Here is an 18439-nt window from a genome sequence, read left to right as displayed (position 1 = left end):
TTCATTATTCTTAAAACACAGCTGAAGATCGAAGTCTCTCATTGTGAAACAGTATGATAAAAGTACACCTTCTTTTTAGATGGAAATACTTTTCTGGATAAGGATTTTATTATGTACAGGATACAGCTTTTGGGGGGATTTAAAGTCATATTTTCAAGATGTAGAAGAGCTTCAGTAGAATGTACCTTTTAACTTCTGCATAGGAACGAATTTAACTTGAAAATGACATTTCTTCACATGCAAGAAGAAATCCACACTCAGCACTACCTGCAGTGATTCCTGAGGTTTAAACTGTGTGTGAAATAGAGGGAGAAAACATCACATTTCTGTTTTCAGCTGCCAGCTTTCGTTTCTGTGTTAGTTTAGCCCTTTCCCCATGGTGCCCAGTGTTTGGTTTGAATGACCATGTAGTTACAATTCATCTGTCCGTAGTGACAGAAAAAGCAGTGTCACTGCTCAATAACAGAGACAACAGTATAGGTTTTGTTTCTTAAAATGATCAGCCATGAAATACAAGAAGGTGTAAAGAACTCTTATTTTAATTCCACAGCGGCTGCCTGTATGTTAAATCTGAGATGACAGATTTATTTACTGATACCCGGAACCGACACAATAACCCCTTCTGTTGTGCGTGTTGAAAACAGGGATCTATTTGCTCTCCACAAACCTAGCAGTGTTCATACTGAGAAGCGATAACATAGAAGTACTAGATTTAAAGCACAGTCAGCCAACAATATTATTGCCATCCTCTGTTTATTGTGAAATGTATTTCTCAATTACTTAAGGCATTTTTCTTATTTAAACAATTTGCACAGTGTACCATATTTTTTGCCTGCTTGACCATGGCTAGGTTTGGACCCTCTTGAGCGAAGAACTCAGCCTCTCATTAATGTCAGGTGTTGGGCACCAATGAAACATGCGTTCACCAGCTTCATCATAGAATACGAGATCCCAAAACTTTCCAAACTTCCAGATTTGCATTTGCACTGTGCAAAAATACAAGTGTAAAACCCGGTGTCAAATGTTAAGTGCAAAATTAAAAAAAAAAAAAAGCAGGAATCTCTCTTATACTAGATTTTTTTTTGAGTTACAGCAGAGCAAATTTCAGTAATAATATCATGCATTTGTGTAGCTACCTATTTCAGTGAGAGTTAAGTAGATATTAATAATGTCCTTCTGAAAATCCCATGGACTCACTCTGTACTTTTACTACTTAGTAAAATTAAATACTTTTGAAGAAATTGGCCCTGAGCTCCTGAATGAGAATATACTTCCCATTACTTAAATTCCCTTCAGACCAGTCTTGAAATGTTTGAAGTTCTTGGTTGAATAACTTTGAGATTGCTGAACCAAAGTCTGAAGGAGAGCTGCTTTTTCCATTTGTGATCCTCTTAGAAGCAGGTTCCCTTTACAAAGATGACCTTTCTGAACCTTCAAATATTTATAGTGAGGGGATATGTTTGAGGCAAAGTAAGAGTTAGAATAAGCTAAATCCTTAAGAGCATGCAGTAAAACACAGTCTTTTTTTAGATTTACTAAATTAGCAGAGAAAGAGAGAGACAACAAGATATACGTGAGACACTATAGGCACCAGTCTTAAGTATCCAAGATGACTGAGCTAGTGTGAAAGTTATCAAGTCCAAGTCCAACTCCAATCAATATGAGCAGTTAAAAAAGAGCCGAATTCCACTGTTCTGGATGTCCTTCTGGACTGTTTCACACATACATGCATAGGCATTTATATATATTTGAGCATGTGTGTATGTATCCCCTTCCTGGGAGTGGAAGGTAGGCGGAAAGGGAAGGGGAAGATGGGCACATGCTTTGAAAGTTTCCTAAAAGACCTTCTGAGCAATGCCACTTCTGGGGACCCTTGGGTTTAAGGCTGAGCAGTGGGGAGTAGGAGCATGTTGTTTAAGCTCCCCATCGAGTAGTTCATGATGGAAAACATTCACCGCTCCCCTGCCCCAGTGTATGTAGGCTCCTTAGCTCTAATTCCGGAGTTTTCATTCTCTTGCTTTCTCCGCGTTTGTATAGCTACGATAGCTGTTCTGGGGAGAGGCTACTTTTGAACGTATTCTGCCTGCAGTGATTATCCCAGTGGCAGACGGAGAGAGGTCCAGGGAATGCAAAGTGTGCAGCGCTGCGTGTGCCTGCGTAAAGCAAGGGCCTTCCACGCTATGTTGGCTCCTTCGCTATCTGTATGCTATAATAGGCTTTTACACCCATTGTGGGATTACCTTCAAGATTGCCCGACATGTTTATGTGCATGCGTTTGCACTATGTATGTCTTTTAAAAAAAGCATTTGTTCTGGGCAGCTTTTTCTGCTGCTTGTTTGCTATTGTCCTTCATGGCTAGCTTGTTTTCCTCTTCTCACTCTTCTGCTGTATTTTACCAATTTTAAAAATAAGGCCATCAAGATTACATGCCTCAATTTTAATGTTTACTGTCCCTTCTGAATAGATTGTTTTTTTCCTGAATTTACAGATCACCTTCTGAAGAGCTAGATTTACTGTGAGATTGGTCACTAATACATCATTTTTGCTAACTAGAAAAATTCTAAATAGATTTTAAAATTAGACTTCAAAATATTAGATATGCATCTGTGTTTTTTCTTTCTTAAATAATAATCTGCCAAAGGACCTGGACTGAAATGCCAGATCCCCTTCTGTATTAAGGAAGCCGCTATGCTGACCCGTTTTGCCTTAATGTTGATGAAATTGGTAGGGGGAGGTTGCTTTATTGTCAGGTGCTGTGTAGGGTGCAATCTCCTGTAGTAACTCCCACTTCACTGCACTTACATGTCATTAGCGTAGGTGTTGACAGGGTAAGACGGATGAGGTTGGGATTTGCTATACCAGAGGAATGCCTCTAGCTTCTGGGGTTTTTTGGCTTGCGATATAGACTGTGGCACCCTTCAGGTGACTGATTTGCTCCTGGATTGGGAAGCCCTGAAGTGGCTTCAAGCTAACTGTACCTTACCTCTGGATGTCATTCTGAGTCTGGGTGAAGTGTCTTGGCTGGGCTTTGTGCCAAGTAACCTGGGTCTTAGCCTAGGGACGTGACACAGGTCCACAGGGAAATGCAGTTCCAGTAGTTCAGAAAGTTTCAGTGGGTCACTCACAGTGACGGAGTCACATCTGTGAATTTTTGTAGGATCAAGCCCTGGATCTGTGGTAAGGGGTTAGAAATGTGGACAGCAGTTGTGAATTTTAAAATAGATTTAATTGCATCTTCTTATGTTTCACTGTTGGTCTCCGAAAGTTTTCCAGTGGCTTTTAGGACCCTTTCTAAAATCGGACATGATGAGATACCGCTAGATTTCAAAGTTTAGCTTTACCCAAAACCATGTCCACATTTTCTGCCTGTCTCTCTTATTTAACTAGAATTCAGTGCAAGTTCACAGATTTGACAACTGAACTTTATTATAGCCTGGGAATGGTTTTCTGTGAGATTCTAGTACTGGAGCATGTAGGGAGGGATGTGGCTGAGCACCACGTGCCCGTCCTCCGATGTGGAAGATGGTGCCATGCCAGCCTGTGGCACTGTGGAGCTGGAGTCCCTCTGCTGCTATATCCGTGTCTGTAATATTGCTCTCTGTATTTACTTACAGTCTTTACAGACAAACAGGGAATACAGGGAACAGCTGAAGATGAATAATAAACGAGGAGAATTGTATGCTGAGTATCTTCAGATACAATATTATCTTCAGAGGGGAACCCTGGCCCAAAAGATGGTGTTGAGTCAAGGGATGAAGAAACTACAGTCGATGTTTTGGCACAGACCAAACACTTTATAACGACCACCTCAGCCTGTAGCCCAAAGCTGGACTGATGACAGGGACTTGTAGGGCAGAGCAGGCCAGTGGACTGTGGTTTTGTCCTTCTATAGACACGTTGGTTCTTCAAAGGCAGTTTTTTTTCCCTGCAGTGCCCCTGAGGGCTGTGCCCTGACATTGGCAATGTTTATGTTCCCTGCCTTTCTTTGACCAAACTGCTCCAGATCACAGCCAAAAGAGGCCTCTAGGTGCAATAAATTTAAGTTGGCTCTGAAGGGTCCCAGATGGCTAGACAGACTGGGTCTCTTCCCAATCTGAACTTGGGAAGAGGACATACCACCAAAAGGAGAAGTGTTGGATTGAAGTAAGATACGAGCTGTCTGGAAAAGCTAAAATAAAAAAGCTAAAGTTGTCTGTAAAAGCTAAAATAGAATTAAGGCTTTCTGATGTAAATCCAGCCCTAAGTTAGGCTGATGAGTTAGGCTAAGGTGAGTCCAGAGGGTAATGTTGCTTGCTTTCTTTTTGAAGAAAACGGGCCATCCTACCTCAGCTCATCAGTTCTGGGGGATCAGATGTTGTCATCTGGCGTAGTCCTGCAGGCAACAGTTTGGGGGCTTAAATCCCTAGCTGTTACCCTTATTTCACAAATGGTAGAGGTCTCACAGCAACAACGAGCAAGGATATTTTAACTGGCAATATTGACAGAGACAATTGATAGTCTATTGTGTGGATGCAGCTGCTGAGCATTCATACCCTGCCACCATCTTGGCATTCCTGACTCTATTTTTGACACAGGATGTTTAACCAGGAATACCTTCATATCTCAGCATAATTTATATCTTGGCCATTTGCATCTTTTCTCTGTTCCCTTCCTCCAGCTTTTCTTCCTTCCCATGCTTCTCCTCACACACACACATCTCTGGGGGAAAAAAAAGTGTGGGAGGGCAAATGAAGCTAAAACCATCATCACACACCATAAACACAATTCAGTAACAGAAGGAATAGTTGTTTGGAAAATATTTTACATAAACCAACTCTGAAACCAGGAAAACTCCTGTATTTACTACTGCAGTTAAAATTTTTTTTATGCAGTTAATGGATGTAGAGTTCTGCCGTGTTGTTATGTGCCATCCTTTCAAACTCCAATTTTAGGGTTTCCTTAGGATGGGGCTCACTACAGAAAGGATGTTCAGTGTGTTCTGCTGAGGCATTGCACACCCTGTGAGCAGAGAGCTGGGGAGAAATGGTCTTTGTACAGTTACATTTTACTTCATTAAATGATTAGTTTTACCTTTTTTCCAGGTAAGACATGTTCAGTCACAAAGCTTAACCTAGTCACACTGACTGTAAGTAACTCATGCAGTATCGGCACGCAGCTCCCTGTCTGAGCCGCCTCACCTTGCTCCCCCAGGAACAGAGCCGTGGGTTGAAGCACGTGAGCAGGTTGCAGTGACAAGCCTGTGCCCGGGCTGCCGGCAGCCCTCAGGTGTCAGGTTGTCACAACGTCACTTTTCTCCCTTGCTATATCACACGCAGACTCCTTTTTCTGCTGTTTTTCTAGTTACTGATATGATTTCCTGACAGTAAGTGTCCCTATTATGTTTGTCCCTATTACAGCACAGACTACAAAGGACAGAGTAACATCCCATAAGAGGTTGAACAGTGGGTGGAAAATGGTAGTAGATTATTTTCCCCAAGAGAATTGGTTATGGTGGGGCTGAGGAAAGAAAAACTGAGTCTTATTTCCATCTATGCTTTTTTCCTGGGGTACAGCACAGCCACACAACATCAAGGGCATGCTGTGCAATTGCACCTAGCAGTTGAGGAGTGTGCACCCCGCAGGGGATCCTGCTCCGAGGAGACAGCTCGCTCCATCATTGCTGCAGAGGCTTGCTGGGCTTTCAGGTTGCTGGGCAATCAGCCCTAGGATCTTTTGAGTGATGTCCAGAGTGCCAAGCAGTTTAGGCAGAAAGAACTGATATAAATTAAAAATAAGTGACTTGTGGCATCTTGAAAACCAGCCTCCATAGTTTTATTTATTTTATTTTATTTTATTTTATTTTATTTTATTTTATTTTATTTTATTTTATTTTATTTTATTTTATTATTGTATTTTTTTAAATGCTTCCCCTGCTTTTCATCATGCCTGCAGGGAGGCTTGGCTCGCTGCCTGGCTCAGCACACAGGAGAAAATTTGGTGCGGCTGTGATTGACAAGGCCATGATGTCCTGTCAGGGAGGCTGCGTTTTAGAAATAAAATTGCTTTGGGAAATTGCAACGAACTTCTGGTGAACTAAACTGAAAGTGCCTTTCAAACATAGGAATGCTCATCCTTTTCTATCCCCTTTCTTTCTCTTATCCATCTGCAATTCTCGTGGGGAGGCAGAGAGGTCTCTGTTATTTCCTGGTCTATGCTTTTCTTCCCTCTCTCCCCTCTCCCTGTCTTTCACCACTGAAATATCTCAGCAATGCCAGGAGGCTGGTATGCCCCGGGAGGGTAAGAATAGTCTACAATGGCAGAGATCACTCCTGTTGTTGTTTGTCTACTTGCAGTTGTCTGGACAGAGGATCCACACAAGAGGTAGGAGCAATTGGACCTGAGAAGTTAGAGCTTTTGCAAGACAAACTGCTAAAGCCTTAAGAAGATTTGTTCCAACATCCCAAACTAACAGTCCTGTTCAAATCATCAAAATAATCCTTCATCAATGCGTTGTTGTGGCCAGGTTTCTCATTTCCATCCTTGACCCTTACCAAAAAATCCTTTCTTTTTTTTTTTTTTTTTTTTTTTCCTTCTCCTTCCTTCCCTGACTAGGTCTAATCTCCTTTAGAAATGCCAAAATTGCTAGGACGTCAGGAACTGGAGGTGTTGTGAGCCTGTTCAAACATGGAGCACTGGGACTCGCTGGGATTTTTGATTGTCACACTCAACTATAATGTGACTATTGTAGGTAAGTACTTTAAAACAGCTCTCTTCTTTCTTTTGCTGCTCCATATCCTGAAGCCACCCAAGTGTCTTACTGATAATCAACTTTAATTTCTAGCTATGCCTCTGTGATCCTTACAATAAAAAGTTGTTATTTAGATACGTGATATGAGTGGTTAATGTATTTCTTTTCTTGTTAAACAGATTCCCACTCCTTCTCTGATAGATATTTTCTGAACTTTATGTAAAATATTCTGGCAAGGTTTTCCAATTCGGCTATTCTTGGTGCCTGAGCTTCCAGTCAGCTCTAATGGCTGTTGTAGGGATCATGGTGAAAACACACAGAAGTAATGCTTTATTTATACCACATAAAGTGAATGGTAGAATGTATGCAATAGCTTTAGTGATGAATTAAAAAGTCTAAAGAAGGGAAAAAAAAACCCTCTCTTTTACAGGAAGAAGTTTGTAATTTATTACCTTTGTGGTTAATTACCATTGCTTTTCATTCTTTATTTCTATAAACGAACCGCTCTCTTTTACAGGAAGAAGTTTGTCATTTATTACCTTTGTGGTTAATTACCATTGCTTTTCATTCTTTATTTTTATAAACGAACAAAGTCCACGTGCATTTAAAAAACAAAACAAAACACAGTTGGTTTTCCCTCAGCTAACAGGCACTTGAGTGCTTCTTGTTTTTTCCTTCTTATTTAAATAAGACACTGTTCCTTTTTCATGGGCTACTTCGAGCAAAGTGTGAGCCAGAGAAAAACCTTCAAGCGCCTTTCAGAGACCCTTCACCTCCAGTCGTGGACAGTTGCTGTAGTTTGTGCCGTGCCTTGCAGGGAGCACCCAACGACGCAGCGGGGGGGCTGGTGAAGGGCCCTGTCCTACTGTGTTTAATCAAGATTGAGTCATTAGGGAAGGTGATGCGTGGAGGGGTTCTCTCTAAAATGTATGTCATACTAAACTACTTCCTAAGGAGCCATTGATTTTTCTTAAGCAGCACTCCCTATTGTACATGTTCTAATTAAAAATTGATAGTGAAATAGCATGTAGTATTTTGAGCTTAATTAACTAATAAGCTTCAAACACTCTGAGGTCCTCACAGGGAAAAAATGCTACCTAAGTATGAAACATCGCTTGCTAAAGATGACTGATTCTGTACAGCTGGTGTTTTCTATTGACCCACGCTACGTTGAAAAGAGAGGAACACTACAGCCTGTCACCAAAAGGCAGGAAGCTGAAAACACAGCAAAACCACCACTAAAGTTCAGGTGATTAAAGATAAAATGGAAAGGCCTCAATTTATTTATGGTTAGATAATACATCATTTTGCCAGGAGCAGCAGGTTTCTCTGATGATCTCTCATATAGCTTATATATTTCCAGCTGAAGTTTTTCCTCTTCAGAGTGCAGTTTTCCTGTTCTAGCCCATAATCAGTCTACTAGCCACAAATGGTTTACAGGGGGCATGCGAACTGCATGTGCAGTACAATAACAGGTATCATACAATGTTGCAGAAATATTTGAATATTTAAAATTCACACCAACTACAGGGAAACAGCTTTACAGGAAATAGAAAGGAATGTTGTTCAAGACGATACCTATAAATATCACATATTTTACAGACAAAATGCTTTGGGATCTGGATTTTTAAAAAGCCTTTAGAATGTATATTGGTGCTGTTTCACAGACTGCCTTTAAAACCTTCTGTGCATGTGAGATGTGCAATCGCTATTAATGACTTGAGGTTTTCAGTGCATTTCTCAACCATTAACTCCATATAACATGCTTCTCTTTAGTCACCGAGTCTTGCTGTTTGTCTGTCTGTGGTTACAACTGGTTTCTTAAAGCACAGAATTAATCTTACCACTCTTTTCCATTTTGTTTTTTTGCTTTTTGTTCCTAAGTGGTTTTTTTTTCTCTTGGCATTTTTTAAAAATATGTGAAATCAAAGCAGGGAATTATTAAATTAAATTGCTTTTTCAAAACCATATAGAGAACTAGTGACAGGATTCAAAAGGAAACTTGAGACATTAAAGTGCTAAACTTCATTTCAGGTGTTGAATTTTTCCATGTGTTTGTACAGAATATATTTTTAATTATTGATAATATAGCAGTATATTTTTAGGCCTTCCTATCCTCCCCAGGAAAAGGATTTCTTTTTTTCTTTTTTTCTTTTTCTTTTTTTTAAATTTTTAATAAATAACTTTGTCAGTAATACCACAGTGTGCATAACTTTACAAAAAACTTTTAATAAAAACCTACCCCGTCCAAAAGTCCTCCAAGAAACTATCATGAACAATAACAGTCTCATGCAAAAGGTACAATACGTAGGGTAGCAATGCCTGATCTTTCACTGCTCTCGGTGTAATGGAATATGGATAAGGCCTGATCTTTCCTACCAAAGTGGATGAGACCAAGCCCTATCTAAAGCAATCATACAAAAGAATTCAGGGATAGATGAAGTAAGCAATGTATGAAAATGCCAAGCTCGTAAGGCTTCACTTGATGTTGGTATCAAGACAGAAAGGAGTTTTTGGTCTGAAAGGAAAGAGAAGCTGCGCACCAAGGTGAATGAAGGTTGGAAGACGTGACCGAGATGGGGCAACCAAAGAAGCAGCAGAGAGAAATGACCGGGGTACACATGTGCACACACAAATGTACATTTGTAGAACATTTTCAATAAGTTTGCTAATAGCACCTGTTAGCTAGCTTGCTAGTAAATACCAGTCTGTACTCTACCAAGACAACAGAGAGATTTTGTTGGCTATAGTAAACTTTACATACAACTTCATGGCCAAGACCAAGAACAAATACTATGTCATGGAACAATCTTTTGTATCTAGCAGAATTTCATACTGTGTTAGCTGATCTATATTATTGAAATAGGACAAAATTCAGGTGCAGAGGTATGAAACCAACAGCAAGGAAGAACTGTAAGTAAAATGGGATTATTCACTCAATTGTGAACTCTCTTTATCAGATTTGGACATGTTCAGAGTGTTTTCATTAGGCTGAGGTTTCAGTTGGCATGGCTTATTGTACACCAAACTCCTACACTGCCGAGTCTAGATGAAGGTTATGGAATGTGTCAGCTAACACATTTTCACATGAGTTTCAGTCCCAGTCAAAACAAAGCCAAAGAGGAGCTTTTAAGAGGGGAGACTGATTACAGAGGCTCTTTCTTCCATTGTCTTGTGTATAGAGAGAGCATCACTTCATTACCTGCCTTCCTTTTCTTCTCAGTGCTCTGACTCTTTTTCTTACCTTTTCTTCTCTTCCAGGAAAAATCTGGCTAATGTTAATAATTCTGCTGCAAATGGCAGTGGTAGTGTTGGCAGGCTATCCACTCTACCAAGACGAGCAGGAGCGCTTTGTCTGCAACACCCTGCAACCAGGATGCTCCAACGTTTGCTATGACTTATTCTCTCCTGTATCTCACTTCAGATTCTGGCTCATTCAGACTGTGTCTATCCTGCTACCTTATGCTGCATTCAGCATTTATGTTTTGCACAAGGTAGCTACGTACATTGTAAGAATGCACTATTTGGTGCATGGGTGCAAAGGGAATAAGGGTTTATCAAGCCCCAAAGACCTGAAGGAGCTCTGTAGAAATGCTGTTGTCAATGGCTTAGATTGTGGTGCAGACAACCTAAGTGTCCTTAATTTTTCTGGGGCATATACTGTTCATCTTTTTTTTAGGACACTACTTGAGGCTGCCTTTGCAGCTGTGCAATATTTTCTTTTTGGATTTTTTGTTCCTGAGCGCTTTTCCTGCTCCCATTCACCTTGTACAAGCACAGTTGATTGTTATATCTCCCGGCCCACTGAGAAATCCATCATGATGATTTTCATCTGGGGGGTCAGCAGTCTATCCTTTCTGCTTAGCCTTGCTGATCTTGTCTGTGCTCTCCGGAGAATGACAGCAAGAAATCAAAAGAACAAGCTGCTGGCAAACCTCCATGTAAAGAATGAGTGCATTTTAAATCTTCCCCCAGTACAGCATGGTAGCTCTTCTCCCCCTCAAAATCAAGACTGTCCAGTATCAAAAAGCAGCCAGACCAGTGATGGCTCCTGCTCACTTCTCTCTGAAGAGGAAGAAGAGGCTGTTCTTCACCCTGAAGGGGTCTCTCAGCAAACTGCCAGCACTAACCTTAACAGCAACAGCAATAAGCCCTGTGTATCAGGAGATCTTGCTGTTAAGCAAGATAGCACTGAAGAACCCTTGTATGCTGCTGACCACCAAGGGACAACATGCAGGCAAGTGAGACCCAGGCTTCAGCAAGACTTCTTTAAAGACACTGCCCTGACTTTGAGACCTCAGATCAAGTCTCACCTTGGAGTTTCTTCCTCTGTAGTTCAGAGCAAGCTTTTAGGATATTACCCTTCAGCTGAGCTAAAAAACCCTGATGCACAATCAATTTATAGCAGTACTAGTTGCTTGAGGTCAAAAAAGTCAGAATGGGTATAGGGCCAGTGAACACTACCCTATGACCCTGGCAGGACAAATCATTGCATGGCTGAGGAGGTTTCAGGTAGTTTTGGCTGAATCCCTCGGCTGAGGTTATGCTGCAGAGACACTACTGTGCTGTGTTTCTCCATTGAAGAGGAAGCAAAAACCTCGGATAAGAGTTTGAAGAATATTACATTAAGGGAACTGTCCTTTGGAAAATGTAACATCTTTATGTTTTTCTGAATGTAAGTGACTTTAAAAAGCTGTGGACTGTTACTGATATGACTGACCTGTTTTCCAGGAGTACGTGTGAAGACTTGTTTACCCTAACCTAGTTTTAGTGCAAAAGACTGAGCTTAGGAAAGATGTGACTTTTAAACACAATTGTACATTGTCTACTGTCGGAAGGTTAATTTATCTCGTTATACCAAATTCTCAAAGCCCACTCTAAGAAAGGATATTCAAGCAAGAAGAGTAGAGAGTGAATAAAACAAAAATTACATGTTTTGTAGCAAAGTGTTAATGTGTAAAAAAGTCCTGGATCTTACTGATTGAAGGCTCTACCTATCCTAGTTAGCAACGCCATGGCAGTACCTTTCTCTGATCCTGAGGTCAGCTGACACAATCTGACCATGTCTGAGTTATTCAACTCCAAGAGCCTCCAAAACAGGGTGGCTGCATCCAGATTAGCTGTTGGGAACGGTCCTGTGCTTGAGAATTGCTCAGGAGATGACTAGGAGGTGTGAGCCAGAAGGGCGTCAGCGAGTGGTCCAGCAGCTTGACAGTGCAGGGGACTGAGCTCCAGCGCCCGTGCCCTGGCACTACTGACTGTGCACTACTGTAGATGTACTACTGACGTGTCTACAAGGTGTTACGTGTCTCAATCTGAAATAGTCACACTAGGCTCTTGGTTTCAGCAGGGGGAACGTGTCACCTGACCTGTTTTAGGCATCTCTGAAGGTAAGATGAGTCACTTTCTAGATATACCTATTTCTCCCACAATGTGATTATCTCAGACCTGGGCTTAGGGAAAATGGTTTCTACCCTGAAAGAAGGATATAGTGGCAATGTCTATAACAAAGTGCTCACCCTCTTTGTCTGACAGACTTCTAATGCTAATCATTTGAAAACATGTCTAAATTGAGTGAATCACAGAAGATTTTGTTACTGTCATGCTTTATACTTTCCTTCCGTGTTAATTCTGTAGCATATACGTAAGCGTGGCCCAGCACTGAAGCACAGCAGTGCGTGAGTTGAATTTTCTTTTAGCTACAAGTCAGTGGGGGTTGAAGGTTGCATATACCTGCAGATCATCAGTGGGAGTGGATGTGGAGGAGCACGCACTCAGAGAAATGTACTGGTGGTAATGTCTTACAAAACAGATTATTCAGAGGGTGGCAAGAGCTGGTATTTGTAGACGCTGCTTGGAGCTGGAGTAGCTCCCTCTCCATTTAGACCCGTGGAAAGGATAAAACAGGCACAGATCCAGCCTTGCTCCTGCTCTGCCATATAACAAGTTTCTGTAATGACTTAATGGCTGGCTCCTCTGTGCAGAACATCAAGGGACAACAGCTTTCCCATTGGTCTTTTTCTCTCCTGTGGGTGCAGAAGTCTTTAAGACAGTTTGGCTCATAATGGCTGTGTGTCATTTCTCACATATGCAAGGTAAAGAGTAGTACTTAATTATCCCTCATCTTCTGCATCCCCTCAAAAATTAGGTAGCTTAATAGACGGACAGAACTGCTCTTTGGGTCGGGAAGCAGAAGTTACTTCTGCCTGCACAGTATTTTGGGATCCTGGGGTACGCTACAGGGATTTTTAATTACTACCTTTAAGTAAAGTTTTCCTCTCTATTGGCTGTTTTTGCTTCTTTTATCATGCGTGCTTGTTGTATGATTTGTCATTTCCAGGGTAGGAGCAGCATTAATTATTAAACTTATCATAGGCAGAAAAACATTAAATATTTAAACTTCTTATCCTCCAAAGCCTCTTTAACAGGGTCTGTGCTGATTACACATACCATGACAAAACATTGCAACAATGAAACCTTTTATGATTTATTGCATCTTCTCAGCTGCGAGAAGGAATGCAAGGAACAAATGTGGATTCAGTCCATCATGCACATCCCTCAGCGTGAGATATAAATAGGGTAGGATAAATAATAAATGCGTTGTGGCTGGACACAGTTTGCTTTTTTGTGTCTCTAGCTAGACATCTTTTAATGACTAAGGAGTCTCATTTCAAATCAGAAAGATCCTGTTTGTGTCTGAAATGGAAAATGAAATTAGTGAACTTCTTCCTTATTCTGTTTGCGGTTTCTTGTTGTGAAATTGTGGCCTTTGGTTTGTGTCATTCAGCTGAAGACCTGGCTGCTTTCAGGACTTGCGGACCCTTTGACTCATAATTCAGAGTCAGTGTAATAAGCACTTCATGTGTTTATAAAAACTGCATAGCAAAAGAGCAGGATCTGTAAGGGCTTTTCACTGCGGAGTGAATAGAAGCTTCTGGCATCAACAACCTGCTCCTAAGGGAATGTCTCTGAGCCTCTTCTAACAACTATTTCCAAGTCACATTTATTAACTACAAAGACATGGTTTTACAAACTGGGTGGATCTACTAGCAAGGGAAGACCAAGGGAAGATGTGCAAATGTGTTTGAACTATTCTGAGCTTCCACAGCTCAAGCAAATGAGAAGAGATCGTTGGCAGGGGCATCCACAATGGGGAGGAGGAAACACGAAAGAAGATCTGTTTGAAAGAGCAAAGAAGATCACCTCTAATTTCTCCTTATATTCAGTATCACTGCATGTTAAGGTACTGTGAAGATATCTAGATGTCCTAGAAAGCGTGAGTAAAAGAAGTAATAGATGTGGAGCAAGGAAGCAACAAGATTTTCTGCTGTTTAAGGAAAGATTTAGTCTTTTAAATTTGTGAATTGCTTTTGTAAGTCCTTCCAGAACATATTTCATACTCCGAAAAATGTTTCAAAAGCTGCGTGTTAAGTTTGCCAGTGTGTCTTTAAGTCCTTTCTTAACCCATCTGCTTCAGAAAAGCATTTCTGAAGATGTGTTGAAAACACAATACTCCTAATCCTGCCCTCAGGAAGCTTGTCTTGCACTCAGACAAGGCTGCCATAGCCGCAGCGCAGGAACCACTCGCACCCTGAGGTGGGTTTATGGAACAAATACATAAGCTACGTATATTGCTCATCCAGTCTCGTGTGGTACTGAACATGAGACTATACAGAAAGGAATTGAGCTCCCTGGAAATAAGAGTTGGAACTGATCAGGAAATCTGTGATAAAATAGTTTTCATATGGGAAATAAAATTGTTATTGGAAAATTATAAAATGCCTAAAAATATGTTGTTTTCTTAGTATCTTCAACTGCACCATAGCACTTCTCTTGCTAAATAAGTATCTACTAGGCTGCTGCAGACCTGGAATTTCCATGTTTTCCATGCAGCAAAATCAAGTAGCACTGGGAGTTTCTGCAGTATCAGCATGATTTAAAGAAAAAAAATCAATTTTTTGACCCCTAAATAAGATAGATTTTAAAAAACTTTTTTCTAAACAAAATTTTTCAATTATTTCTTTTGTTTTGTTTTAGTTTGGAATATGTTTCTTAATACTGAAATAGAAGCCGAACACCAAGTTTCAATCAGTTATAATCACTTTCTCCTCTTTCCTCACACACTAGGTTGGGTCACTTTGATTTACTCTCATCAGCATAATGGAAAGCTGTGACTCTCTCTTCTCTTGTGAAATACATTGTAGACAGGTGTCTAGGGAACACATAATTTCCCATTAGCAGCAGTTGTTCTCCATGAATCTCTCAGTTCAGACTGGAATAAGTATTAAATCTGAAGTTAACAATGTAGAGAGATCCTTAGTGTATTCCTGCAAGTTATTAAAATTATCTGCCCTTATGTGATACATTGTTATTGCAGTGATTATCTTTCTAGAAGGGATCATTAAAGGGGATATTAATTGCACATTATTTTATTTTAATGACATGATTACAATGGAGAACAGATAAATTATTACTGCTTGTAGTATTTTAGGATAATAAAGAAATGCATCTCCAAAAATAGGAAAGTAGAGTAGTTGAAAAGGCTGTTCTTTAACTTCTGTCTTTTGTACTACTTTTAATAGCCTGATGTTCAACTGATAGAGAAGTAATTTTACAATGTAATGCTCTTACATTGTAATTGAGTTGCTAAAATGTTCTGCAAATTAGACGGTCTCTGTTCAAAGTCATAGCATGAACTCTTGCCCTGTGATGCGCAGCAAGGCCAATTCTGGAAAATGAGTTCGCCAAGGCAGAAATCTGATCAGAAAGTATGAACTGTATCTCTACAATTAAAATTATCCAGCATCCATGTAGCTAGATTACAATCACCATCTAGTTCACTAACTTTTGCTTTCTCCCACTTACGCTTTTTATTTCTTCCGTTTGGGTTTGACAGGCAGGATGTCCCAGGCCATCTCCGCAACTATGATTCAATTATGGGAGTACACACACAGTGCTAAGTCCAAGGACTGTTTTCTCATCCTGCGCCATTCACAATGTGGAAATGCCAGGAGATAGAGAACTGTCTCTGATTCAGGTTCTGCAGCTAATACTTCAGGTTGAGTAGTGGATTAGCTTTGAAAAGCTTTCACTGATGAACAATTTACTGAGTAAAGATGACGGCAGATTCTGAGCTTTTCTTTAGAAACTGATTTTCATGTATGGTGCCCTCAAGAAAGATGGAGGATTTGGGGTCAGCAATCAGAAGTAAGTCCTTTCACTTCTGGCTTTCCTATGTATGTAACATTTATTTTGCCTGTGAGACTTTAGGCACCACACAGCAGAGTGTGTCTGGGGATTTTCTTTCACTGAACATGTTCCTTTTGGCAAAGAAATCACAATAATGGAAAGAAACAGGAGATTTTGACCTAGCAGAATGAATTTTTGCATTTTCCTCTGTGATTTCCTGGCTTTTCCTAGTACTGAAGATAGGCAATATTTTTTTTTTAAGAGAAACCAGGGTAAGATGCTTTTAGAGCCCCACTAGGCTTGTTAAGCAATGCCTTCCTTGTCCTGACATATTAGACACCCACTTAGGCACCCACTCCTTCTGCTCATTTCTCTAGAAGTCAGCGTGAGTGATTCTTACTTCTGACAGACCATCTACAGTGCAATTAGCTCCTTCTTTCTGGTACCTGCTTTTTCCTAAAGCTCTGTGCTATCCTTGAAGGCCTAGTGGAGGTATTCAAAGGTAGGCAGATGGACAACTCATGTAATACATTGGCTACAAATCCAAGCGTTTTTTCTGCTTCAGCAAGCCTCTTTCTAAAGCATTTTTCTGAAACATAAACATAGAATATCTATAACACAGTTTACCAAATGTGATGCATCGATAGATACCTGTTTGTACAGGTTCACGAAAGACTTTCACATATGTCTTGGTGCACAGTCTGGAAAGGATCCTGATCTCTGAATGACTGGAGAAAACCACAGAATTTGCATTGCAGCCCCACTCCTGTCTCCCACCTGTCACTCAGAACTGATCCCATGGAGCACAAACCCGTATGAAATTCAAAAGATGACCCTAAATCAAAGAATGATCTAAACATAGATTTTTTTTTTATAATGCAGATAGATAGATAGAGGTGGTAACAATTATCCACCTCATGGCCTGGAGTTATGTGAAACACAGAGCTATTTCAATTTAGAAGAAATCCATCTCAATTTTCAGAGTCTATAGCAATAGAATCTGAAATGTGCAGATAAATAGGAAATAATTTATCTGAATTATCTATGTCTGAGAGACATATATCATGACTTCCAGACAGAAATATTGACAACCCCTTAGAACAACAGTCTCATGTTTCCTATTTAGTTAGCTCTCTGTACTTCAGCAAAAATCCTTAAAATGGTACCAGTGTGTTTTCAACTTCGCAGCTGACATTTCATTCCTCCTCAGGACAGTACTTCTCACACCAAAAAAGGGGGTTGATTAAAACATCCAAGGAGTTGTTTTATCCTTATATGAGATTCCTAAAATATTCCTACAAGGTTCACTTCCAGAAACAATTTGGCTCAGCACTCTTTACCTTTTGAGAAGTTTTGCTGGTATAACCCAAAGATCCCACAAATTAAAGACAAAGGCTTCAGCAAAACATTTAGGCTGTTCACTTCCATTGAAATGCTTGCTGACACCAGTGGGTAACATTCTTGTTGCGTGGGACCTGGGGTCCAGCCTACTAGAAGCTGGGCACCAGCTCAGTTTAAATATTGTCCCGCACTGCTTCTGACGCCAAATTCTATACAAATTTTGCCCTGGTTTTGGATTGCATGCACAGTCATCATAAGAACAGTTCAGCTGGGGCACCAAAATACAACTTTCAGGACTTTCCAGTCCCTACAGAGCTGCCCACTGCATCCCTGCAGGCAGCCTGTAGGCCCCTGCCAGTACAGACTGAACACCTTAAACAGGGAGTACTTCTTCTGTCGATTCACGAGAAATTAGTAGATTAGTTGAAACGAATCCTATGCTACAGGGTAACATTGAGAAACTGTTGCAAAGCTAAAGCCACCTTGCAGAGCAACCCTTCAGTAGATATGCGATACAATTGCATGCACACCTCTGTGCCTGCGAAGTTAACTATGGATACATTTATTTGGACTGGAGAATCAGTAGGATCTTCCTTGAGACTGGATTATATAAAGAATATCAGGAGGGTATGGGTGCCTCCGTCAGCACCTGGCAGAGGACCTCACCTACCATCTCAGTGAGGTCTGAGCTCCCTTGGTTGAGTCTTCCCTGCAATTTGGCACACCACCGTGCGATACACATGCAAGCGTTTGCAAGAATTAGTTTTTAAAGAGATAGCGCTAGTGAGTGTCAGCTACTTCTAATTTTGCCAGTCTCTTTATATTCTGTCTGCCTCAATACCAGGTGGGGTTTCATGGTGCAGAAGGCTGTGGTTGTCCAGTACACCGGCGGCACCCCACATGGGGCTGCCCCAGCTGCCAGCACACATCTCAAAAAGCAGCAAGGTACAGCCTCCACCACCCCCCAGAGTACCACTTCCACCATTTTCAAGATCTTCGGCAAAGTGTGTTTCCAAAAACGAGGCAGAACTTGTTTACCAGACCGCCTGTGTTGCTGTACTAGTGGTATCCAACTGTGTCTGCCTTTACTTTCCAGCCTACCAGCAGAAGCTAGCCCGTGCCATGCAGTTACTGAAGAGGCAGATCCTGGTATGAAAGATGACGCAGCAACAGGGAAAATCT

General features: G+C 40.8%; 1 protein-coding gene and 1 long non-coding RNA gene across 2 annotated transcripts; one reads left to right on the top strand and one right to left on the bottom strand.

The window, feature by feature from the left end:
• Positions 1 to 829: 829 nt before the first annotated feature.
• On the bottom strand, positions 830 to 4643 carry LOC142406567 (uncharacterized). Its single transcript, XR_012774614.1, has 3 exons — positions 4594 to 4643; positions 2984 to 3172; positions 830 to 986 (listed from the first exon to the last, which is right to left on the bottom strand). It is a non-coding gene; the product is annotated as an uncharacterized LOC142406567 (long non-coding RNA).
• A 2020-nt stretch (positions 4644 to 6663) lies between these two features.
• GJD4 (gap junction protein delta 4) lies at positions 6664 to 11175 on the top strand. The gene is made up of 2 exons (XM_075495510.1): positions 6664 to 6727; positions 9989 to 11175. Exons 1-2 carry the CDS (start codon positions 6664 to 6666, stop codon positions 11173 to 11175), a joined length of 1251 nt encoding a protein of 416 aa, XP_075351625.1.
• The last annotated feature ends 7264 nt before the right edge of the window (positions 11176 to 18439 follow it).

Source organism: Mycteria americana, chromosome 2 (genome assembly GCF_035582795.1).
Source record: "Mycteria americana isolate JAX WOST 10 ecotype Jacksonville Zoo and Gardens chromosome 2, USCA_MyAme_1.0, whole genome shotgun sequence".
Classification (NCBI taxonomy): domain Eukaryota; kingdom Metazoa; phylum Chordata; class Aves; order Ciconiiformes; family Ciconiidae; genus Mycteria; species Mycteria americana.
This window is presented reverse-complemented; position numbering and strand designations above follow the sequence as displayed.

Excerpts from the sequence above, each read along its gene's own strand:
- GJD4 (XM_075495510.1), top strand. The coding sequence starts at position 6,664 with ATGGAGCACTGGGACTCGCTGGGATTTTTGATTGTCACACTCAACTAT. Across the intron at positions 6,728-9,988 it reads CTATAATGTGACTATTGTAG|GAAAAATCTGGCTAATGTTA; the intron begins GTAAGTACTTTA and ends CTTCTCTTCCAG.